The sequence below is a fragment of the Astatotilapia calliptera genome, chromosome 16 (genome assembly GCF_964374335.1).
Source record: "Astatotilapia calliptera chromosome 16, fAstCal68.1, whole genome shotgun sequence".
Lineage (NCBI taxonomy): Eukaryota > Metazoa > Chordata > Actinopteri > Cichliformes > Cichlidae > Astatotilapia > Astatotilapia calliptera.
This window is the reverse complement of record NC_137437.1, coordinates 26,820,471-26,848,400: the sequence shown is the minus strand read 5'-3', so window position 1 is coordinate 26,848,400 and position 27,930 is coordinate 26,820,471. Positions and strand designations below refer to the sequence as shown.

General features: G+C 41.7%; 4 protein-coding genes and 2 long non-coding RNA genes across 6 annotated transcripts; 1 reads left to right on the top strand and 5 right to left on the bottom strand.

The window, feature by feature from the left end:
- Positions 1-1,201: 1,201 nt before the first annotated feature.
- Positions 1,202-2,608, bottom strand: LOC113008295 (olfactory receptor 6C1-like). The gene has a single exon (XM_026145619.2). The coding sequence runs from the start codon at positions 2,141-2,143 to the stop codon at positions 1,202-1,204; it is 942 nt and encodes a 313-aa protein (XP_026001404.2). The 5' UTR covers positions 2,144-2,608.
- Positions 2,609-3,451: 843 nt separating this feature from the next.
- LOC145421134 (uncharacterized) lies at positions 3,452-5,664 on the top strand. The gene is made up of 2 exons (XR_013902438.1): positions 3,452-3,623; positions 5,555-5,664. It is a non-coding gene; the product is annotated as an uncharacterized LOC145421134 (long non-coding RNA).
- Positions 5,665-7,753: 2,089 nt separating this feature from the next.
- On the bottom strand, positions 7,754-8,871 carry LOC113008226 (olfactory receptor 6F1-like). Its single transcript, XM_026145499.2, has one exon. It carries the CDS (start codon positions 8,696-8,698, stop codon positions 7,754-7,756), a length of 945 nt encoding a protein of 314 aa, XP_026001284.2. The 5' UTR covers positions 8,699-8,871.
- Positions 8,872-11,991: 3,120 nt separating this feature from the next.
- Positions 11,992-13,051, bottom strand: LOC113007597 (olfactory receptor 10Z1-like). Its single transcript, XM_080290563.1, has one exon. The coding sequence runs from the start codon at positions 12,934-12,936 to the stop codon at positions 11,992-11,994; it is 945 nt and encodes a 314-aa protein (XP_080146689.1). The 5' UTR covers positions 12,937-13,051.
- A 5,576-nt stretch (positions 13,052-18,627) lies between these two features.
- LOC113008179 (olfactory receptor 6F1-like) lies at positions 18,628-20,683 on the bottom strand. Its single transcript, XM_080290793.1, has one exon. The coding sequence runs from the start codon at positions 20,589-20,591 to the stop codon at positions 19,647-19,649; it is 945 nt and encodes a 314-aa protein (XP_080146919.1). The 5' UTR covers positions 20,592-20,683; the 3' UTR covers positions 18,628-19,646.
- A 638-nt stretch (positions 20,684-21,321) lies between these two features.
- Positions 21,322-22,269, bottom strand: LOC145421121 (uncharacterized). The gene is made up of 2 exons (XR_013902415.1): positions 22,142-22,269; positions 21,322-21,546 (listed from the first exon to the last, which is right to left on the bottom strand). It is a non-coding gene; the product is annotated as an uncharacterized LOC145421121 (long non-coding RNA).
- Between the last annotated feature and the right edge of the window lie 5,661 nt (positions 22,270-27,930).

The window sequence follows — 27,930 nt, the reverse complement described above, 5'->3', positions numbered from 1 at the left end:
CAAGCAGTGGTACAGGAAGAAGTCTGCATCCTTCAAGAAAAACATGATTTTCATGCAGGACAATGCTCCATCACACGCGTCCAAGTACTCCACAGCGTGGCTGGCAAGAAAGGGTGTAAAAGAAGAAAAACTAATGACATGGCCTCCTTGTTCACCTGATCTGAACCACATTGAGAACCTGTGGTCCATCATCAAATGTGAGATTTACAAGGAGGGAAAACAGTACACCTCTCTGAACAGTGTCTGGGAGGCTGTGGTTGCTGCTGCACGCAATGTTGATGGTGAACAGATCAAAACACTGACAGAATCCATGGATGGCAGGCTTTTGAGTGTCCTTGCAAAGAAAGGTGGCTATATTGGTCGCTGATTTGTTTTTGTTTTGTTTTTGAATGTCAGAAATGTATATTTGTGAATGTGGAGATGTTATATTGGTTTCACTGGTAAAAATAAATAATTGAAATGGGTATATTTGTTTTTTGTTAAGTTGCCTAATAATTATGCACAGTAATAGTCACCTGCACACACAGATATCCCCCTAAAATAGCTAAAACTAAAAACAAACTAAAAACTACTTCCAAAAACATTCAGCTTTGATATTGAGAACATGGTTGTTGTTCAATAATAAAATTATTCCTCAAAAATACAACTTGCCTAATAATTCTGCACTCCCTGTACAGTGGTTTGTAGCCTGGTGTGATGACAGCCACTTAATTTTGGATGTAAAGAAAACCCAAAAGACTGTTTTCAAAGTAAAGGTGTGCAGAGGCCTAGGTCAGAGAGTTTTTCAACTCCCACCTCTGGCAGAGCTTTAGTACCATTTTGATACTTACCTGAGAATAAAATTTTAGACCCAAGGATACTATAATTAAGTGTAACAAAACTAGGTGAGTAAAAACATTGTAGTCAACCAGAAAAAGAAGCTAAACATCAGAAAAAGATGTAACCACATGAAACCTTTTTTTTGTCCATACAAGACAGAAACTAATAATGTACAGGAAATGTGTTTAATTTCAATGTGTGTTGTTTTCTTTTTTAAATTTCAGAACCAAAAGGAAATTCTACTTATATTTCAATTAATGAAAACAGTCTGGAAATGTGTATCTGTCATAGTATCTATTCATTTACACTACAGATCACATTTCGCTTAAATCACATATGTACATATATCAACAGATTTCTTTGCCCCTCTCTGCGGAAACACTCATGACTTTAGTCTCAAAGCTGAACTTTTACCACATATAAAATTCAAAACTCTGTTTCTTATTTGTGTCAATTTAAATCCATACATGAGAGGATTAATAATTGGTGGGATGAGGAAAATTTCCATTGCCATGAAATTCTCAAAACTTTGTGGTATTTCCTTTGAGCCAAATCGCATGTATAACATATCAAAAAGAAAAGACAGAACAACAACTGTTAAAGAGAATAAATGTGGTACACATGTCTGCATGAATTTGTTCCAGTTGTCTTTGGATGACTGACATGTTTTGATCAGATGTACATAAGACCAGAAAACCAAAAGGACATGGCCGATATAAAAGGTGTAATTAAAAGCAGGAATAACAATTCTTGCTACAGAGGCAGAGCAAGCTAGATTAGAAATTAACCAGTTTACACAGTAGATTCTTGGTATGTGTGAGCCACATAACCTCAACACTGCTGTTGTTATTGTGCTCATGAAGAGAAGGTAAATGGGAATAAGCCAAGCAAAAAATACTAAAATACAAATTTTTTGTGTAGTCATCAGAGAGTGGTACACAAGAGGTCGACATATAGCCACGTATCTGTCATAGGCCATGAGAGCTAGAAGAGAGAAGTCAGCACAAACTGAAGAGTACAATACAAAACCCTGTAAAAGGCATCCTGCATAAGAGATGACATGAGTGGTGGACAGAAGATCATAGAGAAACTTGGGATAAAATGCAGCTGTCCCATAGAGTCCATTGAAGCACAGACTGCAGAGGAAGATGTACATGGGTTCATGAAGGCTTTTATCCACAATGACTGTGACAATTATCGTCACATTTACCAGCCAAATCACACAGTAACACAGTAAAGTGAGAACAAAGAGAATGACCCTGTAGTTTGCAATATCACTTAAACCTGAGAGAGTAAAAACAGTAATTACTGAAACATTATCCATAATAAAATATTAGTTTACCTTAGTAGATGTCATTCCAAACTGAGAGCAAATGACATTTTTCCAAGTTAAAGTCAGGGTGAAATGAAATCTCTCTGTGTACTGTCTAAGTGACAAAGTATGTCACCAGAGGTTTATATACTCTGTGTGTCAGCCACAATTACGTGGTCAGCATGATGTAAGTGGTGCTTTCACTTGTTGAGCTGAATAAAAAAAAAAAAATGAAATTCACTTTTACGAATAAAGTTCTTTGTGTCTTATGTAACTGCTCTCTATAGAGCTTTAATAGATTGTCTATTAGGACCTTTGTTTTGAGTGTAAAACATCAGCACAGTGACTAAGGTTATTATATGTTTGATAAGCAACATACTTTTCCCTTCCTTCAAAAATACACAATATAGCTGTGTTATAATGAGTCTTCCTTTGGTTTTTAGATTGTAAAAGATAAGAATATTTAAATATTTTGTAAATGAGAATGTATTTCACACTAACAACCTGGCCTCTGTATAATGTTTAACCCTAAAAGAAGCAGAAAAAATGACTTATTCCCTGAAATTTTCAACAATAACCTTAAGAAAAATGTGCAGGAAATGTGCTTAGTTTTTATTTTAATGTGTAAAAACCAGAAGAACGCACTGATGCATATGCTTGTTGAGACTGATGTCTCTATGATTTTAAGTGTTTATAGTTTAACATATGTAACTGCCTGACTGATTAATCAGTTGTCATCTGTATTCATTCGCTGATCCCTCCTTGGTTGGCACAGAGACTCGCTCTGCAGTCGCTTAGTTGGAGCTTAGCACGCCCTTGTTGGAGGAGGGTGCTCTTTTCACCCCTCACTCTCTCATTCCAGCACAGCTTTATGGTTATTGCTGTGGTTCCTGAATCTTCTCATGATCACTAGTAGGACCTTTGACCTCAACCACTGCTTGGGCTGTCAGCTATGCCATGAATATTTCCTACTTCTCGCTGGGTCTCTGAAGACTTCTGATCAGCACCCAGTCTCAATCTCAGTCTGGAGATTCCACCCTTGGGATGATTTTTTTCCAGCAATACTCTGGCCACTGCACCTGTTATTGTCATGGTCTGGGTGGGTACCTGCAGGTCTCCAACAGCGGCTCCTCCTCCTTTAGGTGGAGATTGGTTGCTCCTCCCTGGCTGACCACCTGTGGGCAATTATTCCGGCAGCATATAAGACCTGCGCACTCAACCGTTCATCGCCTGAGTATCTGCTATCCCATGTTAGTCAAGTGGTGTTTGAGTGCTTTGTCCAGAACCCGTGTGAAGACTTACCTGTTTTTCTTGTCCTCAGAGGTAGCTCCTGGAGTGGGGGTCTTGGCTCCCTCATCTCCGCTTTCCTGGACCTGGGCCACCTGCTGCTGGTACGACGTTGCCAACTGGCCCGCCACTCACTTGCCTGCCTCCCCACGCCTCGACTGTATCCGGGCCTTCCGCCCCACCTGTCACCTCCACCTAAAACCAAGTAAGGCAACTCAGTTTAACTGTGGAGGATCACTGATTGTCTGCCGGATCCAGTTGACTGTGCTCTCCTCTCATTACAGTGCCCCGGCCACTTCATAGTCCAGTTTCCACCTCCCCACTGCCTCAGCTGTTCAGCTGCATCCTAGCGTTGTCTAGGTCACTCTTAGTTGACTTAGTTTTTACCAATCGTTGCTGATAGTGGAAAACTGCGCCCTAATTTAAGTATCCACTGACAGCAATATTACGTCATTCCAAAAATAAAATCAATTCTTTTTGCTTTTGAAATGGATTGAATTGCTACAATCCTTTTAAACACAGGTCTTACCATCTAATATGGTCAGCGCCCCTTTAGGTGAATTTCCTCAGAAGCCCATTGTAATTTAAAGAGAAGCTCACCATATATTTGCTCTCAATTAAAGTGTTTTATAGCGCTTTTACTCCCAATCTTGCAAGCCTGCTTTTAAATCATCAGCACACAAAATATCACCACCAGAGGGATAATACCTGGCAGGTTTTTTCCTAAGTGCACTGTTGCAAAAAAAAAAACCAAAAACATATTAGGCACAGTTCCAGACATGTCTGAGTGTAAAAAACAAAACAAAACAGTCTTTCTCTTACAAAAAGAAAACAAACCTAACTGGCAGAATCAGCCTGGTACTAAAACAAAACCCTAAAATCAGCCAGAAACATCACAGGAAAAGTTTTGCTTTTAGGTGAAACAACATGCTATAGGGATTAGAACTTGCCACGCAGTGCTGCAGTCACTGCTTCTGGCTTTAATTAATAACTGATGCTTACATCTAGGGATGGGTATCGAAACCCTGTTCTTGTTGAGAACCGGTTCCCACTGTTTCAATTCCTTGGAATTGTTGGCCATTTTAACAAACGATTCCCTTATCGATTCCAGTCGCCCCGAATGATGTCACCACGTTGCGGAGCTTCATTTACCTGGCAGGAAACACGGCGCCTAAGTGGCTCAAACACTCAAAAGTTTGGTTATACTTTACGAGAACGGATGACAACAGGGCAACTTGCAATATTTGCAAAGTAGATATTTCATTTAAGGGAGGAAACACTACGAATATGCAAAAGCATTTGTTCACAAAACACGCGATAACCTTAAATGAATGTTGTGTTTTTAATTCCGCTCCGAAGTCATGAAACTCAACCCAGCAGCAGCGGTAACGTTTGCATGTCCTCTCCCGTTAATGCAGCAGGTAAATAATCAACTAACAGTGCATATTACAAAACCTGCCATTACTGTGCGCTGCATTTAGGTGACCATGATGAGAGAGACAGACAGAGTGGCATTGCAGCCTTTGCTTTGGTACAAAGTGCTAAAAACAATAAACCCAAGGACAGAAGAGTCCTTCCCAAGGACGGGGGTGTATACCTTCTCCCTCACAGAGAGAATTATAACCTTGTTTTCTACTTGGCTGTCACCTAAGGATTTGCAGCCGGATTTACATCCCTGATACTCTAGATATAGAGTCCCTCTATATATTTAATGTCTCCCATTACAATGGCCTCATTGTGCTAACATTCCACATGCACCTGGTGACAGGAGTGCTCTTACTATAATAAAGTGAGAAAGTGATATTACTGTAACTAATGTGATATGATTAAATATGTGACTAATACATGAGAAAAGAAATCTGCCACCACAAACCTAAAAAAATGTGCAGGAAATGTGCTTAGTTTCACTCATTTTTTATTTAATGTGTAAAAACCAGAAGAACGCGCTGATGCATATGCTTATTGAGACTGATCTCTATATGATTTTAAGTGTTTATAGTTTAACATTGTGGCGGAGGTGTGGTCCGGGGCGCAGCTGCAGGGGAGGAGTGGTGCAGTGAGCTCAACGGGGCGGTGCTGGTAAGAACAGCTGATGGCGATTTTGGACTGATGGTGGTTTTCCTTTCCTTTATATAGTGAGGTGGAGAGGAGCGGAGGAGAGAGACGCTGGGGAAACCGACCGCTGTCAGACGGTGTTCTGTTGTAATTCAGTGCACACTCTTAATAAATGTGGGATCTGATGACAACGACCTGTGTGTGGGTGTATCTGTGCCTAGCGTGTGTCACAAACATATGTAATGAATTTATGTAAACTAATGAAAGGTAACACATTATAACACAACCTGCCACAAAGGTGAAAGTACCCTGTATTTAAGTTCAATTTGAGGACATCAAGTCAGGCTTTTGCAACAAACAATGAAACAAGTACACTGTAAGTACCCTGTACTTTTCTGGGGTGCGGGTCTTGTTATGGAGTGACTAAGGTGCAGTACCCTGTACTTACTTGCGTTTTGCAGGCAACAAGTCAGGTTTTTGCAATAAACAATAAAACAGGTGCACTGTAAAGGTGGAAGAGTGATGTGTGAGCAGTAGTATGACTTCAGGCTTCATGACAAGAAAGAGCACTTTAGATGCGATGTATAGTATGCATATGTATAGCATGTATAGAATACATGTGTGTGAAGGAGCAGGAGATAGATATGACTGTGAAGATGGAAGGAGTAGCGGTAGTGATGGTTTCATTCTTTTTGAGGGAAGTCTTACATTTTAAGCGTTTTAATTGTTCAAAATGATTAAAATTATTGCATTTTTAAAATGAAACTATATTTACAAATAATAGTTCCTTGATGATCTGGTTTGACCTCTGATTTATCTTTGTACCAAACAGTTTGGAAATAGTATAATACAGCAGGTGAGATGAATGGATCATATCAGATCTTTATCCTTGTAGAAGCTTTATTTAGCTCATTAATTGTTTCTAAGGTATTTCATGGATTATCGCCCTTTCGTACCTTTCTGATATTTTTAATTTGTACAATTCTTCAAGATCACTGAGGTCTGCAGACCACATGCTCCTACATTTCCTGAGGTCCAGATTAAGGCACAGAGGAGATCGGGCCTTTGCTGTGGCTGCTCCTAAACTGTGGAACAAAATGCCCTTTCACATCAGGATCACCCCAACATTAGACATTTTTAAAACCCATTTGAAAAGCCACTTTTATTTTTTGTCTTTTAAATCAGAAGATTTGATTACTTTTTTTGTGGTATTTCTTACTCATGTTTTCTCTTTTTATTTTTCCTTCCTTAAATTCTGTCATTTTGTCCCGTGTTTTTTTTTTGTCATTTGATTATTATTATTACATGATAGCACATTAGTCAAAAGCTATTGTTTTAAACGTGCTTTAGAAATATATTTCACTTTGAATTTAAAGGATCTGCTATTAGAAAGAAGATATGATAGAGCTGAGGGTTGGTTGGAAGGATAAGGCGAGGAAGGAGTAGAAGAGAAGGGAGTTACTGTTAAAATACTATTATTGCATTGTTTTTTTGTTGGTTTTTTTTAATTTAATGCTATGGGATTGAAAAATACAATTTTATACTTGATATGCTAAACAAAACTTTAATTGTTAAAGTAGTAAATACTACTGTATGTCAAGCAATGGGGATATATGATCAGATTTCAAAAAGTACAGAATTATGGTGTCATTAATTAATGTACAGAGAGAAATTTACATATAAATTTAAAAACAACAAAAAACTGCCAAAATAAAAGTAGGTAACAGTTCAATTACTATTACTATTTTTCCAAAATAATAAAAACCCCTATATAAATAAATAAATACTACTGAAAAAATTACAACCTAATAACACTGATCCTTATATTTATACATGTAACGTGTTATATATCAGCTAATATACCTTGATCATCACGACACAGCAAGGCAAAGAAATGAAATATCAATTTGTGATGATTTCTGAATGGTATATTCAGAAATCATCAGAATTTTACAACAGTACTTAAACAATCATGCAGAATCCTTTTTAAAATGAAATTCTTAGTCAAAAACATGAAAAAACAATGTTGTTTTCATTTAACGTTCGTGCTGGATTGAACAAATATGACATATATGACAAATATGTGTCATATTATGACAAATATAACAAAGAATATTAGTAAAATTAGTCTAGTCCAAATATATGTTTGCCTTAGACAAGGCAAACATGACTAAATGTTTCTGAATCAAGTGCCTTCAGAAAGACTTGTATTTATATTGCTGCATCTGTTTTGAATATTTTTGAATTATTTTAAATAAGGAAATCTAACCTTAATGGAAATCATTTCCCTTTCAAATAAATTAAACTCAAGATTCTGTTTCGTATTTTGCTGAGTTTAAATCCATACATGAGAGGATTCATAACTGGACGGATGATGAGAAATTCAAGAGTGATGAAGTTTTGGAGGCTTTGGGGTAAATCTCTGGAGCCAAAGCGCAAGTACATCGCATCAAAAACCATTACAGTGAAATTTATGATCACAGAAGTCAGATGGGGCACACAGGTCTGCATAAACTTTACTCTGTCCTCTCTGGACCTCACACATGTTTTAATAAGATATAAGTAAGTCCAAATTATGAAAAGCCAATGAGACACAATAATGACAAGTATCACATATGCACTTATGTTATTTGAAAAAGTGTCAGCTTCAGGACAAGCAAGTTGAACAATTAACCAGTTTAGACATAAGACTCTCTGAATCTTTATACCACATAACTTGAGTCTTGCTGTAAGCAGGACATTAATGGCAAAAACACAGAAAGGTGTCAGCCAGGAGAAACACACCAGCTGTGAAAGCCTCCTCTTAGTCATGAAAGAGTGGTAGTGCAGAGGTCGACATATTGCCAGATACCTGTCAAAGGCCATGACAGCTACAATAGACAAATTACAGCACACACATGAATACATGATAAAAGCTTGTAAAAGGCACCCTTCATAGGAGATTCTGTGAGAAGACGACAGTAAATCTGAAAGGAATTTTGGGTAGAAACCTGTGGTCCCATAAAGGGCATTAATGCAAAGGCTACTCAGGAAAATGTACATAGGTTCATGGAGGCTTTCATCCAAGACAATGAGCAGCACAAGAGAAATATTGAAGAACAAAATCACACAGTAATACAGTAAAGTAACTGAGAAGAGGGGTACTGTGAAATTCATCGTCTCATTAAATCCTGACAGAATGAAACTTCTTTCATTAGACTGATTATCCATGATCAGAGGGCACATCTACCTTTTTAAAATAACAACATAACAGAGCACTGAGCTGCTGCGTCTGTACCTGACTAATGTCTGCTGTCCCTCTTCACCTCCCATTAATTATAGAATAAAATAAAATACTATATACAGTACAATAAATAGAATAAAATATACAATAGGATAGAAATAGAATGCAAATGCTTTATACAACTGAGTAAAAATACAACTTTGTCAGAAAAAGAGTATTGCACTCAGAGTGTGTGGATGTGTGTGTTTGATCAGTTAAAGTCTTTGTTGTGGAGTCTGACAGCAGTGAGGAGGAAAGACCTGCGAAAGCTCTCCGTCCCACACCGTGTGTGCCGCAGCCTGCCACTGAAGGAGCTGCTCAGTGCTGTCACAGTCTCCTGCATGGGGTGGGAGATGTTGTCCAGCAGGGATGAGTGTATGTTTCTGTTCTGTGTCCTGTTTGTTTCTATATGTGTCTTTCTGGCTGCTATTACAACCAAATTTCCCCTTGTGGGACAATTAAAGGATTATTCTATTCTATTCTAATGCTGTTTCTATCAAACTATTTTTCTCCTACAGTTACACAGAGGCCTGACAACAATATTATACATTCACATTATAATGCAGCAACCTAATGTTATCACATCATATCACAACTCCACACTGTGTATTTAAGCCCTCAGTTCCCAGTCTTGTCATTCCGTCCATTCCTCATGTGTGTTTTCAGTTCAGTCCATCCAGTCAGCCAGCCAACCATTAATTTATTAATTCACTCACTCACTCCCTCACTCATTCATTCATTTATTCAATTGGTATAGTCAGTCCATCTTCTCATGTTCTGTTCATCCTGGCTTCACAACAAACATCATCCACATCCTTCACCAGCCTGCGAGTCCTGAGTTTGAGTCCTCTCTTCCTTCCACACATCACATTGTGTCACATATATAGAGACTGTTTATACATAGGGCCCAGAATTCTGTGCTAACATGAACCTTGTACAATCTGTGGTGCCAACTCATAAACAAAAACACACTTGCTGTGTATATAGTACTGTCAGGCCTTTATTTTTTAACAGCAGCTCTGTGGAAAGAAGGTAGTTTTAAAGCAGCATGAATCTATAACCTACTAAGCAATCACTTCTTTCTTCCCCTGTCTTTGAATTAATTTGCAAACTGTGAAACTGATATTCTGTTAAATATAGACATCATCATGTCAGTTATATTTTCTGAATTAGCCTTGTGATATAAGTGTACAATGAGCGAGACTACAGAGGCACCCGAAAATCTGGCTAAACTTTGAGCCACAGTAAACACGTCACTCTTGAGACTCAAACATTTTATGCTTGAAAAAAGGATATAAATATGAGTCTGTTACTTGAGAAACATAAACCTATTTACTGTAAATGACAATAAATTGAACAATTTACATCTCAATGGAACGTGTTAGAGATATGGCATTATGACACCTTAAGTTCAAACGATAAGATGACCTGGATTAAAGCTAAAACCAGAAGTGGAAATGCATTTTAGTTTACATCTGAAAAAATGTAAAAAACAAAAAACAATAATTTTTAAAAGGTAAAATATGTGTAAGCTGTCTAGATCTTTGATAGTCTAAAGGTCAAATTTAAGTAAACAATAATGCTTTTTACTGAGACTTGGTTGTCTTGGTGCTTTTATAGTTAATGTTATGATGCCTTCATTTGCTGTCATGTACAAGATAATAATGTACATTTTTGAAATTTTATTTTGCTCCATTTTTATTTGGTGAACAAGAAAGTCTTAATTTTGAAGTTCTTTTAAAATAAAATAAACCCAATATCCTGTTTCGTATTTTGGTGAGTTTAAATCCATATATGAGAGGATTCATAACTGGAGGGATGATGAGAAATTCAATAGTGATGAAGTTTTGGAGGCTTTGAGGTAAACGTGTAGAGCCAGATATCATGTACACTGGATCAAGAAAAAACAGGAAAGTCATCAAAGAGATCAGGTGGGGCACACAGGTCTACGTAAACTTTAACCTGTCCTCTCTGGACCTCACACATGTTTTAATAAGATATATGTAAGTCCAAATTATAAAAAGCCAATGAGACAGATAAACAATAAGTGTTACATTTGCACTGATGTTTTTTCTAAAGATGTCAACATCAGGACGAGCAAGTTTAATTATTAACCAGTTTAGATACAAGACTCTCTGAATGTTTATATCACACAACTTGAGTCTTGATGTTAGCAGGACATTGATGGAAAAAAGGCAGAAGGGCGTTAGCCTGGAGAAACACACCAGCTGAGAGAGCCTCCTTCCTAGTTAAGGCGAGGAAGGAGTAGAAGAGAAGGGAGTTACTGTTAAAATACTATTATTGCATTGTTTTTTGTTGTTTTTTTTATTTTTTAATTTTATGCTATGGGATTGAAAAACTTCAAACAACAACAGCACAATTTTATGCTTGATATGCTAAACAAAACTTTAATTTTTAAAGTAGTAAATACTACAGTATGTCAAGCAATGGGGATATATGATCAGATTTCAAAAAGTACAGAATTATGGTGTCATTAATTAATGTACAGAGAGAAATTTACATATAAATTTAAAAACAAAAAAAATGCCAAATAAAAGTAGGTAACAGTTCAATTACTATTACTATTTTTCCAAAATAATAATAAAAAACCCTATATAAATACATAAATACTACTGAAAAAATACAAACTAATAACACTGATCCTTATATTTATACATGTAACGTGTTTATTGAAAAAAAAGAAACATTAAGCATTGTTAACTGACCTTTGTGATAAACTGAGATGTAACACACAGGGATGCCTGCACTAACCAGCCCTTTACAACAGAATATTTCATACAATATTTTGTTTACTTTAAACCTAAAACACTTTGAAATAAACCTGTTTAATTAACTTGCACATATATCAGCTAATATACCTTGAACATCAAGACACAGCAAGGCAAAGAAATGAAATATCAATTTGTGATGATTTCTGAATGGTATATAGATGAATTTTACAACAGTACTTAAAAAACCACGCAGAATCCTTTTAAAAATGAAATTCTTAGTCAAAAACATGAAAAAAATGTTGTTTTCATTTAATGTTCGTGCTGGATTGAGCAAATATGACACATTTGACAAATATATGTCATATTATGACAAATATAACAAAGAATATTAGTAAAATTAGTCTAGTCTAAATATATGTTTGCCTTAGACAAGGCAAACATGACTAAATGTTTCTGAATCAAGTGCCTTCAGAAAGACTTGTATTTATATTGCTGCATCTGTTTTGAATATTTTTGAATTCAAATCATTTCCCTTTCAAATAAATTAAACTCAAGATTCTGTTTCGTATTTTGGTGAGATTAAATCCATACATGAGAGGATACATAACTGGACGGATGATGACAAATTCAAGAGTGATGAAGTTTTGGAGGCTTTGGGGTAAATCTATGGAGCCAAAGCGCAAGTACATCGAATCAAAAGCTATTAAAGTGACATTTATGATCAAAGAAGTCAGATGGGGCACACAGGTCTGCATAAACTTTACTCTGTCCTCTCTGGACCTCACACATGTTTTAATAAGATATAAGTAAGTCCAAATTATGAAAAGCCAATGAGACACATTAATGACAAGTATCACATATGCACTTATGTTATTTGAAAAAGTGTCAGCTTCAGGACAAGCAAGTTTAACAATTAACCAGTTTAGACATAAGACTCTCTGAATCTTTATACCACATAACTTGAGTCTTGCTGTAAGCAGGACGTGGATGGCAAAAATGCAGAAAGGTGTCAGCCAGGAGAAACACACCAGCTGTGAAAGCCTCCTCTTAGTCATGAAAGAGTAGTAGTGCAGAGGTCGACATATAGCCATATACCTGTCAAAGGCCATGACAGCTACAATAGACAAATTACAGCACACACATGAATACATGATAAAAGCTTGTAAAAGGCACCCTTCATAGGAGATTCTGTGAGAAGACGACAGTAAATCTGAAAGGAATTTGGGGTAGAAACCTGTGGTTCCATAAAGTGCATTAATGCAAAGGCTACTCAGGAAAATGTACATAGGTTCGTGGAGGCTTTCATCCAAGACAATGAGCAGCACAAGAGAAATATTGAAGAACAAAATCCCACAGTAATACAGTAAAGTAACTGAGAAGAGGGGTACTGTGAAATTCATCGTCTCATTAAATCCTGACAGAATAAAACTTCTTTCATTAGACTGATTATCCATGATCAGAGGGCACATCTACCTTTTTAAAATAACAACATAACAGAGCACTGAGCTGCTGCGTCTGTACCTGACTAATGTCTGCTGTCCCTCTTCACCTCCCATTAATTATAGAATAAAATAAAATACTATATACAGTACAATAAATAGAATAAAATATACAATAGGATAGAAATAGAATGCAAATGCTTTATACAACTGAGTAAAAATACAACTTTGTCAGAAAAAGAGTATTGCACTCAGTGTGTGTGAATGTGTGTGTTTGATCAGTTAAAGTCTTTGTTGTGGAGCCTGACAGCAGTGAGGAGGAAAGACCTGCGAAATCTCTCCGTCCCACACCGTGTGTGCCGCAGCCTGCCACTGAAGGAGCTGCTCAGTGCTGTCACAGTCTCCTGCATGGGGTGGGAGATGTTGTCCAGCAGGGATGAGTGTATGTTTCTGTTCTGTGTCCTGTTTGTTTCTATATGTGTCTTTCTGGCTGCTGTTACAAGCAAATTTCCCCTTGTGGGACAATTAAAGGATTATTCTATTCTATTCTAATGCTGTTTCTATCAAACTATTTTTCTCCTACAGTTACACAGAGGCCTGACAACAATATTATACATTCACATTATAATGCTGATATTCTCTTAAATATAGACATCATGTCAGTTATATTTTCTGAATTAGCTTTGTGATATAAGTGTACAATGAGCGAGACTACAGAGGCACCCGGAAAACTGGCTAAACTTTGAGCCACAGTAAACACGTCACTCATGAGACTCAAACATTTTATAATTGAAAAAAGGATATAAATATGAGTCTGTTACTTGAGAAACATAAACCTATTTACTGTAAATGACAATAAATTGACCAATTTACATCTTAATGGAACGTGTTAGAGATATGGCATTATGACACCTTAAGTTCAAACGATAAGATGACCTGGATTAAAGCTAAAACCAGAAGTGGAAATGCATTTTAGTTTACATCTGAAAAAATGTAAAAACAAGAAACAATAATAATAAATTTTCAAAAGGTAAAATATGTGTTAGTTGTCTTCAGATCTTTGATAGTCTAAAGGTCAAATTTAAGTAAACAATAACGCTTTTTACTGAGACTTGGTTGTCTTGGTGCATTTATAGTTAATGTTATGAGGCCTTCATTTGCTGTCATGTACAAGAGAATAATGTACATTTTTGAAATTTTATTTTGCTCCATTTTTATTTGGTGAACAAGGAGCTCTTAATTTCGAAGTTCTTTTAAAATAAAATGAACCCAATATCCTGTTTCGTATTTTGGTGAGTTTAAATCCATATATGAGAGGATTCATAACTGGAGGGATGATGAGAAATTCAATAGTGATGAAGTTTTGGAGGCTTTGAGGTAAACGTGTAGAGCCAGATATCATGTACACTGGATCAAGAAAAAACAGGAAAGTCATCAAAGAGATCAGGTGGGGCACACAGGTCTACGTAAACTTTAACCTGTCCTCTCTGGACCTCACACATGTTTTAATAAGATATATGTAAGTCCAAATTATAAAAAGCCAATGACACAGATAAACAATAAGTGTTACATTTGCACTGATGTTTTTTCTAAAGATGTCAACATCAGGACAAGCAAGTTTAATTATTAACCAGTTTAGATACAAGACTCTCTGAATGTGTCATGGTCCTGGGTCGGTGACCCAGCGCTTTTAGTTTATTATGATGATAATTATTATTGTTCGAGTTCTATGTGTTATATCCGGTCTGTGTCTCTGTCTGTCTATGGTGTCACCCCCACTGTTTGCGAATCTGTCTGTTTAGTTCTGTGTCTTGTTTGGTTCCCTGTGTCTGAGTTTCCTGTCTTATTGTGAAGGTCTCTGTCTGATGTGAGTGTGTTCAGTTTACGTTTCCCCTGTCCCGTCAGCTCTGATTTCTCCCAGCTGTGTTGCCCTTCTGTCTCTCATCCCCTGATTACTGGTGTGTGTATTTAAGCCCTGTGTGTTCTCCTGCCTGTTGCTGGTTCGTCTGCGTTACGCCGTGTCAGTCTGCGTTACGCCGTGTCAGTCTGCGTTACGCCGTGTCAGTCTGCGTTACTCTGTGGTCCATGGTGTCCTGTTCCTCGTCCGTGTCTCTCTGCCTCTCACCCCATTCTGGTACCCTCTCAGGTTTGTCATTTAGCTTTCCCAGTTTAGGTCTTTAGTTTTGTCTTCCCTCTTGCCTGTTTTGTCATCTCACCACTGTGTAAATATAACATCACCAGCATTATCATCTACTGCCTGCGATTTGGCTCCTTTCTCCCGTCAATACCACACGGCTCGCCTCGGCAGCCGTGACAGTATGAACCAGCCAAACATGGACCCAGCGGCATTCGCACCTTCCAAGGAGCTTCGGGAGGAATTAACCGATTCAGTTTCAAGATGGACTAATCTGTGGCTAGAGCATGAGGGGGAGGAACTTCGTCATGCTCTGGAGGCCCGACTACAGCGGCTAGTTTCCAATCACTCCTGGTTGCTAGACTCACTTAACCCACTCGTACAGGACTTCATCCTCAACACGCTTCATCTTCACCCCCCAACTGCGACAGCTGACCTGCCTGGCTTACCGGAAGATCCTCTCCCCAGTCCACCAGAGGACTCTCAGCCAGACAAAATGCCGCCCGTTCATTCGGCTTCTCCCTCCTTCTGGGCAAAACGGCGGTCACGCCGTCGTCATCCTTCGCTCGCCAAGCAAGCCCTCGGGGTCAGCTAGAGTGACTGTTTCATGTACATGCAGCCCCCCAGTGGCCAGCTCACACCAGCCCAGGCTTTTTACAAAGCACTGGGAATCATCCTCATTCCACCCAGCCTATCCACCCCACAGCAGGAGCAGCCACTTCAGAGCTGCCTCATATCACCGCCCGCTTCCCCTGCCGCTCTAGCCCCTTCTCCCAGGTGGAAGCGACGTCCACGCGGCCGTCAGTTACCGGCAGATTCTGTGAGTCAGGAACACAGTGTTTTTTCTGTTCCATCTGAGCTTCCATTCATGACCACTCTGTCAGTTGATCCTGAGTCTAGTAATTCAATGCCAGTCAACTCAGGTTTATTCAAATGTGAAAAGATTAATTCAGAAACTGTTAATTCTTTGTCAGATACTCCAAGGTCCGTTAACACATGCTCTGAGGATTTAAAGGACTGCTTTCATTCTGCCTCTTCCGAGTCCTGTGTTATGCTAACCAGGACTTTTAATCCGGAATCTGAAAATAAAAAAGACTATCTACTAGAAGCTCGGTTAGCCGCCCGGCCAGAAGCTCGGTTAGCCGCCCGGCCAGAAGCTCGGTTAGCCGCCTGGCCAGAAGCTCAGTCGCCACCTCCACCACATTCAGCCTCACCACCCGTAGCTCAGTTACAGTCACAGCCAGACTTACTGCAATCTATGTTGCAATCCCTAGCCCAGTCAGAAGCCCAGTTGGCAGAAGAATCATCAGCCTTATCATCCGTTCAGTCTCCCACTCCACCACCATTGTCATCACAACCATTATGTCAGTCACCCTCAGTTCAGCCTCCTGTTCAGCAGCCACCAGCCCTGCATCCTGTGTCAGTTTCTCCACCTGTACAACAATACAAGTCAATTCAACCTGAAAAACACTGTTCTTCGCCCATCCATTCCAAGCAGAGAGACAAATCTAATAATGTCAACATTCCTCAAAGGCTGGCCAGTTCTGAGACTGAGATGCACTCCAGGGCCTCCCCTGAGGCTGGGTTTCAGCCCCCAGCTGACTCTGGACCCCTGGAGGTTAAGAAGCCAGCTGAGGACTGCACCCGGCTGTCGCTGCCTGAGCAGAGTCAATACTCTGTGCAGCTGCAGCCTGCTATGTGCTTGCCAGAGGCCCGTGTGCCTGCTGGTTCTGTTCTGTCCCTGCCAGAGGCCCGTGCGCCTGCTGGTTCTGTTCTATGCTTGCCAGAGCCCACTGGTCCTGAGACTGTTCTTGCTGGAGGGCCCGAGGAGCCCGTCCAGCCTCCTGCCTCGTCAGCTGGGGGGCCCGAGGAGCCCGTCCAGCCACCAGCTGCTCCACCAGCAGCCTCATCCACGCTTGCAGCAGCAGTTTCATCCTTGCCGCCGCCTGCTCCACCAGCAGCCTCCTAATCAGCTTCAGCGTCGCCTGCAGCAGCCTCCTCATCAGCATCAGCCTCCTCATCAGCATCAGCGTCGCCTGCAGCAGCCTCCTCATCAGCATCGTCAGCGTCGCCAGCTCCGGCTGCATCCTCGCCTGGTCCAGCTCCGGCTGCATCCTCGCCTGGTCCAGCTCCGGCTTCATCCTCGCCTGGTCCAGCTCCGGCCTCAGCTTCGCCTGGTCCGGCCTCAGCTTCGCCTGGTCCGGCCTCAGCCTCAGCTTCGCCCGCTTCGCTCGGTCCGGCCTCCGCCTCAGCTTCTCCCGCTTCGCCATCGTCTGGCCCGGCCCCCGCTTCAGCTGCTTCGCCTTCGGCTGGCCCAGCCTGCGCTTCAGCTGCTTCGCCTTCGTCTGGCCCAGCCTCCGCTTCAGCTGCTTCATCCTCGTCTGGCCCAGCCTCCGTGTCTTCGCCTTCGGCGTCGCCTGGTCCAGCCTCGTCTGGGTCTGTGGTTTATTGGCCGCCTTCCAGGCCACTGGTCGGGCGTCATCTCCGTCGTGGGCGGCCCCCAGACCCCCTTCGCCTGAATCGCCGCCGCTGCATTCCGCACGGCCGGCCTCCGGACCCCTTTCGCCTGAGTCGCCGCCGCTTCCTTCCGCACGGCCAGCCCCCTGAACTATTTCCACGTCGCCACCGTTGCCGTCCGCACGGCCGGCCACCTGAACTGTTTCCACATCGCCGCCGTTGCCTTCCGCATGGCCGGCCCCCTGAACTGTTCTTTTTTGGACTCCTGTTTTGTTTTGGGACTTTCTTGTGCTTCGGTGTTTTGTTTCGAGCCCTCCTTCATGGACCCCCGCTGCCCGCCCTGGTCGGGTTGTTTTCTGTTTTGGGCGGTTTTTGTGTTTTTCTTTCATTTTCTTGTGTTGGGCTGTCTGGTGCCAGCCCTTGAGGGGGGGGGGGGGGGGGGTACTGTCATGGTCCTGGGTCGGTGACCCAGCGCTTTTAGTTTATTATGATGATGATTATTATTGTTCGAGTTCTATGTGTTATATTCGGTCTGTCTCTGTCTGTCTATGGTGCCCCCCCCCCCCCACTGTTTGCGAATCTGTCTGTTTAGTTCTGTGTCGTGTTTGGTTCTCTGTGTCTGAGTTTCCTGTCTTATTGTGAAGGTCTCTGTCTGATGTGAGTGTGTTCAGTTTACGTTTCCCCTGTCCCGTCAGCTCTGATTTCTCCCAGCTGTGTTGCCCTTCTGTCTCTCATCCCCTGATTACTGGTGTGTGTATTCAAGCCCTGTGTGTTCTCCTGCCTGATGCCGGTTCGTCTGCGTTACGGCGTGTCAGTCTGCGTTACTCTGTGGTCCACGGTGTCCTGTCCCTCGTCCGTGTCTCTCTGCCTCTCACCCCATTCTGGTACCCTCTCAGGTTTGTCATTTAGCTTTCCCAGTTTAGGTCTTTAGTTTTGTCTTCCCTCTTGCCTGTTTTGTCATCTCACCACTGTGTAAATATAACATCACCAGCATTATCATCTACTGCCTGCGATTTGGGTCCTTTCTCCCGTCAATACCACATGGCTCGCCTCGGCAGCCGTGACAGAATGTTTATATCACACAACTTGAGTCTTGATGTTAGCAGGACATTGATGGAGAAAAGGCAGAAAGGTGTTAGCCTGGAGAAACACACCAGCTGAGAGAGCCTCCTTCCTAGTTAAGGCGAGGAAGGAGTAGAAGAGAAGGGAGTTACTGTTAAAATACTATTATTGAATTGTTTTTTGTTGTTTTTTTTAATTTTTTAATTTTATGCAATGGGATTGAAAAACTTCAAACAACAACAGCACAATTTTATGCTTGATATGCTAAACAAAACTTTAATTTTTAAAGTAGTAAGTACTAAAGTATGTCAAGCAATGGGGATATATGATCAGATTTCAAAAAGTACAGAATTATGGTGTCATTAATTAATGTACAGAGAGAAATTTACATATAAATTTAAAAACAAAAAAAAATGCCAAATAAAAGTAGGTAACAGTTCAATTACTATTACTATTTTTCCATAATAATAATAAAAAAAAAACTATATATATAAATAAATACTACTGAAAAAATACAGCCTAATAACACTGATCCTTATATTTATACATGTAACGTGTTTATAGGAAAAAAAAAACATTAAGCATTGTTAACTGACCTTTGTGATAAACTGAGATGTAACACACAGGGATGCCTGCACTAACCAGCCCTTTACAACAGAATATTTCATACAATATTTTGTTTACTTTAAACCTAAAACACTTTGAAATAAACCTGTTTAATCAACTTGCACATATATCAGCTAATATACCTTGAACATGAAGACACAGCAAGGCAAGGAGATGAAATGTCAATTTGTGATGATTTCTGAATGGTATATAGATGAATTTTACAACAGTACTTAAAAACTCATGCAGAATCCTTTTTAAAATGAAATTCTTAGTCAAAAACATGAAAAAAATGTTGTTTTCATTTAATGTTCGTGCTGGATTGAGCAAATATGACATATATGACAAATATGTGTCCTATTATGACAAATATAACAAAGAATATTAGTAAAATTAGTCTAGTCCAAATATATGTTTGCCTTAGACAAGTTTTGAATATTTTTGAATTATTTTAAATAAGGAAATCTAACCTTAATGGAAATCATTTCCCTTTCAAATAAATTAAACTCAAGATTCTGTGTCGTATTTTGGTGAGTTTAAATCCATACATGAGAGGATTTATAACTGGAGGGATGATGAGAAATTCAAGAGTGATGAAGTTTTGGAGGCTTTGGGGTAAATCTCTGGAGCCAAAGCGCAAGTACATCGAATCAAAAACCATTACAGTGAAATTTATGATCACAGAAGTCAGATGGGGCACACAGGTCTGCATAAACTTTACTCTGTCCTCTCTGGACCTCACACATGTTTTAATAAGATATAAGTAAGTCCAAATTATGAAAAGCCAATGAGACACATTAATGACAAGTATCACATATGCACTGATGTTATTTGAAAAAGTGTCAGCTTCAGGACAAGCAAGTTGAACAATTAACCAGTTTAGACATAAGGCTCTCTGAATCTTTATACCACATAACTTGAGTCTTGCTGTAAGCACTACATTGATGGCAAAAACACAGAAAGGTGTCAGCCAGGAGAAACACACCAACTGTGAAAGCCTCCTCTTAGTCATGAAAGAGTGGTAGTGCAGAGGTCGACATATTGCCAGATACCTGTCAAAGGCCATGACAGCTAAAATAGACAAATCACAGCAAGCAAATGAATACATGATAAAAGCTTGTAAAAGGCACCCTTCATAGGAGATTCTGTGAGAAGACGACAGTAAATCTGAAAGGAATTTTGGGTAGAAACCTGTGGTCCCATAAAGTGCATTTATGCAGAAGCTGCTCAGTAAAATGTACATAGGTTCATGGAGGCTTTCATCCAAGACAATGAGCAGCACAAGAGAAATATTGATAAATAAAATCACACAATAATACAGTAAGGTGGTTAACAAGAGTGGTACTCTGTAATTCATTGTCTCATTAAATCCTGACAAAATAAAAATTCTTACAATAGACACATTATCCATGATCAGAGAACACATCTACCTTCTTTGTGTAACAATATGTAAGTGTACAGAGCACAGAGCTGCTGTATCTAGATCCCTAACAGTATCTGTTCTCCCTCGTCACCTTCCCTTAAATGCTGCCTTTGGCTCAACAACAAACACACACCTGGGAATTTGACCTCTGTTGATTGAAGGGCAAAAAAGTTATAAAATTGATGATGGCACAAGTTAATATAATATAATATAATATAATATAATATAATATAATATAATATCGTCTTCATGCATGCTCAATCGTCCAGGTAAGTAAATCTCCAAAAGTAGATTCTGTTCATCTGGACGTTGCGTTTTCAGTGGGAGAAATGTTTTGTCAGTTGGATGAATGAAACATTTCTCTCATCTCACTTGGATGAGGCTGGACGGGCGACTCGGGCCCTCTACACAGCAAATCCAGCATGTCCAAATTAACACTGTCGGATTTGATTTCAACACTATTAAAGTGTCTATATGGGTCCACACCAGAGAGTGTTAATTTAACTCTTTTTGGAGAGTTGGTACGTTAACTCTGATTTAGTGTTAAACACCAAATCTGTCTGGAGTTGATAATTTAACACTTGGTGTTAAGAGTTTATATATTAACTCTCAAGAGTATTTTAGTTTAACTACGTAAGAGTTATCTTCTAATTCATTCTAAAAAGCGGGAATTTTACTGTTCTGAACTTCTAGAAATTTCTTTTGGAAATAAACATTTACTAAAAAGACGCAATGGTTTTTGAAAAACATTTATTCTGAACTGTGTTCAGTGTACATGTTCTCACTTTCATTAGAATTGTGTTTATCAAAAGGTCTGACATAGGTGAGCTGGTAAATGCAAATAACAGCATTCTCATCACTTATTTCTTCAATACAATATGCATGTCCTTCATTCATCCCTTTGTGGAACTTCAACGCACTTCTGCTCTCCCCCATATTCCATCTTCACAAGCATATCCTGTGCGGAGATTGAATAAAAATTAGTTGACACTAATTAATGGCACAAATAATCCAGTAAACAATTGCAGCACAGTAAAAAAAAAGAAAAAAAAAAAAGGAATCCTTTTTGAGCCATTACTTGTGTAAAGTATTTTCCCAAAGGACAAGGACGCAGGCAACAGGTAATACTGAACTAAATGTAAAACCTCAACCTTTTTCATTTTTACCTAAACCGTGTGCACAAAACTCTGGAGGGATCTAAATGCTAACGTAGAATCCAGTCAGGACGTCTGCTACTGCTGTTTGCTCGTTTTTTTTTTATGGGCGATCGTTGTCAGACTTCAAGTAGCACCATTATACTAACATTTCACATTCTAGACATTGTTTTAGGTGTATTTGACCAAAGGTTTGACTGAAAATTCACATGCAAGCTTTTTTCAAGGCTGTGGTATTTGCCCACAAACAATACCTTTCAGCTAGCTAAAACAGAATATTATGCTATCAGCGAGCAACACGGCTAATGCCTTTCACACAGCTTTGTCTCAACTCCAAAGAGCCACAGAAGTAAAAGCTCATAATAATAATTGAAACAATCTTTGAAAAAAATGACTTACCAAGCATGGCAAACAACTCAAATATGTAGAGCAAAATGTTCTGAAACGGCTTCACTTCAGCTTCGACTGGAGCCGTGCTGGAGGCGGAGTCTGTGAATTTACTCTGTTGGTGTCATAGCCCCTGTCGGAGTTCAGAGTTAAGAGGTCAGGAGTTAATGTTTCCATTGTAACACCCCCAGATTTGACAGAGAAACACTCATTTTTAACACTCGATTTTAACTACTATCATTTTACACCTCAGAGTTACATTAAAAGAATGTGACTCTGCTTAGAGTAAAATTAACTCTACTTTTGCAAGAAGACTATTAACACCAAAACATTTAACACTTTTGAATTTGCTGTGTAGCAGACGACACTTGAGGCTGGACGGGCGACTCGGGCCCTCCAGCAGACGACACTTGAGGCTGGACGGGTGACTCGGGCCTTCCAGCAGACGACACTTGAGGCTGGCTGGGTTCACCTGAACCCCCAGCTAACATGGCTTGAGACTGGACGGGCTCCTCTGGCCCTCCAGTGGAAACAGACACTGAAGCAGCAGGTACAGAGACCTCTGCCAGTGTGGACCCTGGCTGGGACTAAGCAGTCCTCAGAGGGCTGAAAGTGTTCCCCAATACACTCAGCAGAGGACGGAGGCGGACGGGTGAACTCACTTGAGCTCTCAGGGGGTGCTGAGAGCTGACACTGTTCTGGTGAGTTCTCCGGTGAGGCTGCTGGCGCTGGCGTCTTGACCTCTAGGGGTCCAGAGTTGGCTGGTGACTGACACCCAGCCTCTGGGGAGGCCCTAGAGGAAGCAACTGTCTCTGACATGGCCAGCTTAAGAGAACCAGCAGATATTCTGGTGAAGTGTGTTCCCTGCTTTGAATGAGACAGTGAGGATGGTGGCTGAGTAAATGAGCGGGCAGACAGCTGAACTGGTGGGGACAGTGCAATAGGCAGCGAAGCGGCTACAGACTGACCTACAGGTAGCGGAGACGATTGTAGTGGAGTTGTAATAAGTGGTGGAGTGGCTGACTGAACTGAGGGCAGCGCGGCTGCTGACTAAATTGAGGGCAGCGCGGCTGCTGACTGAACTGAGGGCAGCGCGGCTGCTGACTGAACTGAGGGCATCACGGCTGCTGACTGAACTGACTGAACTGAGGGCAGCGTGGCATTTGACTGGGATGGAAGTGAGGATGAGACAATGGAGCGGACACGGTCATAAACATGGAACGAGGGTTCAGAACAGGCAGTCTTACAAGCTATGGCCATGGGTGAGAAATCATTGTTATCCTCAGTAGAAACACAAAAAATAGCTCCAGAAAACACAGTCACAGAGTCTGACGCAGCAGAAAAAGCTTTCCTTTCACTCACCACAGCCGATTGCTTACATGTCCCGACATCTGGCTGTGTGGGTGCCACGCCGACGGCGCAAACGTCGCTTCTTTCTTGGAGATGGCTCCGACAGGCCGGGTAATCCCTCGTCCGGCGATTCGGACGGCACGTCCTCCGTTGAAGCGAGCAGGCAAGCGGTAGCGGCGGGGGGGTGTAGGTGAAGCTCGTGGAGAACGAAATTCTGCACGAGCGGATGCAGAGAGTCCAATAGCCAGGGATAACCGGAAATAAGCTATTGTAGGTTGGCTTCCACAGTGTAAAGAGAGGCTTCTCCCTCATGCTCTAACCACTGGTTAATTAATCTAGAAGCAGAGTCGATAACGGGTGCCCGAGGGCGAGCATCTGGTGGCCAGGCCTTAGTCCATGGGGCCCGGCCGGGCACAGCCCGAAAAGGAGACATGGGCCCATCCTCCCGCAGGCCCACCACCCGCAGGAGGCGCCATAGGGTTCGGGTGCATTGTGTGCCGGGTGGCGACCAGGAGCGGAGGCCCTGGCGGACTGACCACCGGCTGCCAAGACTGGCAATAGGGACATGGAATGTCACCTCTCTGGTGGGGAAGGAGCCTGAGTTAGTGCGTGAGGTTGAGAGGTACCGGCTAGATATAGTCGGGCTCACCTCTACGCATGGCTTGGGCTCTGGAACCAGTCTCCTGGAGAGGGGCTGGACTCTGTCTCAGTCTGGAGTTGCCCCTGGTGAGAGGCGACGGGCTGGGGTGGGTATTCTAATATCCCCTCGGCTTGCTGCCGGTACGTTGGGGTTTTTCCCGGTGGACGAGAGGTTTTGTTCCCTGCGCCTTAGGGTTGGAGAATGGGTCCTGACTGTCATCTGCGCTTATGCGCTGAGTGGAAGTTCAGAGTACCCAGCCTTCTTAGAGTCCCTGGGGGGGTGCTGGAAGGTGCTCCACCTGGAGACTCTGTTGTCCTGCTGGGAGACTTCAATGCTCATGTGGGTAACGACAGCGAGACCTGGAGGGGCGTGATTGGGAGGAACGGCCTCCCTGATCTGAACCCGAGCGGTGTTTTGTTATTGGACTTCTGTGCTAATCACAGTTTGGCCATAACGAACACCCTGTGTCCATAAGTGCACGTGGCACCAGGACGCTCTAGGCCGTAGGTCGATGATCGATTTTGTAATCGTATCATCAGACCTGCGACCATATGTTCTGGACACTTGGGTAAAGAGAGGGGCTGAGCTGTCAACTGATCACCACCTGGTGGTGAGTTGGATCAGGTGGCGGGGGAGGATGCTGGACAGACCTGGTGCACCTAAACGCGTAGTGAGGGTGTGCTGGGAACGTCTAGCAGAGGCCCCAGTCCGCGAGATCTTCAACGCACACCTCCGGCAGAGCTTCAACAGCATTCCGAGGGAGACTGGGGACATTGAGTCCGAATGGACCATGTTCAGCGTCTCCATTGCCGAAGCTGCTGCATTGAGCTGCGGCCGCAGGGTGGTTGGTGCCTGCCGTGGTGGTAATCCCCGAACCAAATGGTGGAGACCAGAGGTGAAGGGAGCCACCAGGCTGAAGAAGGAGTCCTATTGGGCTTGGTTAGCCTGTGGGACTCCGGAGGCAGCCGACAGGTATCGACAGGCCAAGCGGAATGCGGCTCGGGCAGTGGCTGAAGCAAAAACTCGGGTGTGGGAGGAGTTCGGAGAGGCCATGGAAAAAGACTTTCGGACTGCCTCGAAGAGATTCTGGAAAACTGTCAGGCGTCTCAGGAGGGGAAAGCGGTGCTCTACCTGCACTGTGTATAGTGCTGGCAGAGCGCTGCTGACGTCGACTGAGAAAATTGTCAGGCGGTGGAAGGAATACTTCGATGACCTCCTTAATCCCACTGACACGTCTTCCGAGGAGGAAGCAGAGTCTGGGGATGAGGGGAATGACCTGCCAATTTCCGGGGGTGAGGTCACTGAGGCAGTTAAACAACTCCTTGGTGGCAGAGCCCCTGGTGTTGATGAGGTCCGCCCCGAGTTCCTGAAGGCTCTGGACATTGTAGGGCTGTCCTGGTTGACATGCCTCTGCAATGTTGCATGGAGATCAGGGGCAGTATCTGTGGACTGGCAGACCGGGGTGGTGGTCCCCATCTTTAAGAAGGGGGACCGGAGGGTGTGTTCCAACTGCTGCGAGATCGATCAACTTTAGACCAGACAACAAACTACGGAGGCTCCGGAAAAGTGCAATCAAACGATGAGTTTTATTATCACAGGAGAACAACCAACCGTCAGCATACGGAATGGGTTGCTCTGACAAGAATACATTGGGTTCTGGTTTTATAGGACAAAATATCACACCTACGTCAATACAGTTCAAAAATACATGGTGACAGATGGGCAAAAGTTCAACTCGTGCAGACAAGGGTACATCACGTACATATAACCTTACACCGACATATAACTTCTCCTTTCTACATTACTTGCCTTTTAAGGTAATAACTTCAGGTCTTAGCATCTCTGAGAGCTAATAATGGACCCTCGTCATTAATCACTAAGTAGAGTACTTTGCAGCCAGTCTCAAACTGAAGCAGAAGACGCTTAGGCCTTCGCTCAGACCTGCTACTAGATTAATATGTGTATCGTAAGCGTGCATGCAATTAACCTGCTATGTTCTCATCTCCCCTCAGCATGTATCATCTGGACACTTTCACCAGTGAAGCTTAAAACCTTCTAGAATGGAACATCAACTCTAACCAAGCACATTTATGCATTATGTATAAAATGAACTCAACCTATAAAAATAGAAAGGTCAATGTGATGACAGTTTGCCCAACCAGTCTACATGTGTTTTGTGGACTTGGAGAAGGCATTCGACCGTGTTCCTCGGGGTGTCCTGTGGGAGGTGTTGCGGGAGTATGGGGTGTCTGGCCCATTGCTACGGGCCATTCGATCCCTATACAACCGTTGTAAGAGCTTGGTTCGCATTGCCGGCAATAAGTCGGACTCGTTCCCGGTGGGTGATGGGCTCCGCCAGGGCTGCCCTTTGTCTCCGGTTCTGTTCATAATTTTTATGGACAGGATTTCTAGGCGCAGCCAAGTGGCGGAGGGCTTTCGCTTTGGTGGCCTCAGAATCTCATCTCTGATTTTTGCAGATGATGTGGTTCTGTTGGCTTCATCGGGTGATGGCCTCCAGCTCGCACTGGAATGGTTCGCAGCTGAGTGTGAAGCAGCGGGAATGAGGATCAGCACCTCCAAATCTGAGGCCATGGTTCTCAGCCGGAAAAGGGTGGAGTGCCCACTCCGGGTCGGGGATGAGTTCCTGCCCCAAGTGGAGGAGTTCAAGTATCTCGGGGTCTTGTTCGCGAGTGATGGGAGAAGGGAGCCGGAGATCGACAGACGGATTGGGGTGTTCCGGGCATATGACACCGGGAGGAGGCCCCGAGGCAGACCCAGGACACGCTGGAGAGATTATATCTCTCAGCTGGCCTGGGAACGCCTTGGTGTTCCACCGGATAAGCTGGAGGACGTGGCTGGGGAGAGAGAGGTCTGGGCCTCTTTACTTAGGCTGCTGCCCCCGCGACCCGGCCTCGGATAAAGCGGATGAAGATGGATGGATGAATGGATAAATACTACAGTATGTCAAGCAATGGGGATATATGATCAGATTTCAAAAAGTACAGAATTATGGTGTCATTAATTAATGTACAGAGAGAAATTTACATATAAATTAAGAAAAAAAGCCAAATAAAAGTAGGTAACAGTTCAATTACTATTACTATTTTTCCAAAATAATAATAAAAAAAACTCTATATAAATAAATACATACTACTGAAAAAATAAATACAAACTAATAACACTGATCCTTATATTTATACATGCAACATGTTTATTGAAAAAAAAAGAAACATTAAGCATTGTTAACTGATCTTTGTGATAAACTGAGATATAACACACAGGGATGCCTGCACTAACCAGCCATTTACAACAGAATATTTCATACAATATTTTGTTTACTTTAAACCTAAAACACTTTGAAATAAACCTGTTTAATCAACTTGCACATATATCAGCTAATATACCTTGAACATGAAGACACAGCAAGGCAAAGAAATGAAATATCAATTTGTGATGATTTCTGAATGGTATATAGATGAATTTTACAACAGTACTTAAAAACTCATGCAGAATCCTTTTTAAAATGAAATTCTTAGTCAAAAACATGAAAAAAAATGTTGTTTTCATTTAACGTTCGTGCTGGATCGAGCAAATATGACATATATGACAAATATATGTCATATTATGACAAATGTAACAAAGAATATTAGTAAAATTAGTCTAGTCCAAATATATGTTTGCCTTAGACAAGGCAAACATGACTAAATGTTTCTGAATCAAGTGCCTTCAGAAAGACTTGTATTTATATTGCTGCATCTGTTTTGAATATTTTTGAATTATTTTAAATAAGGAAATCAAACCTTAATGGAAA

Coding starts and splice junctions, on each gene's coding strand:
- LOC113008295 (XM_026145619.2), bottom strand. CDS start 2,143: ATGGATAATGTTTCAGTAATTACTGTTTTTACTCTCTCAGGTTTAAGT.
- LOC113008226 (XM_026145499.2), bottom strand. CDS start 8,698: ATGTGCCCTCTGATCATGGATAATCAGTCTAATGAAAGAAGTTTCATT.
- LOC113007597 (XM_080290563.1), bottom strand. CDS start 12,936: ATGTGCCCTCTGATCATGGATAATCAGTCTAATGAAAGAAGTTTTATT.
- LOC113008179 (XM_080290793.1), bottom strand. CDS start 20,591: ATGTGTTCTCTGATCATGGATAATGTGTCTATTGTAAGAATTTTTATT.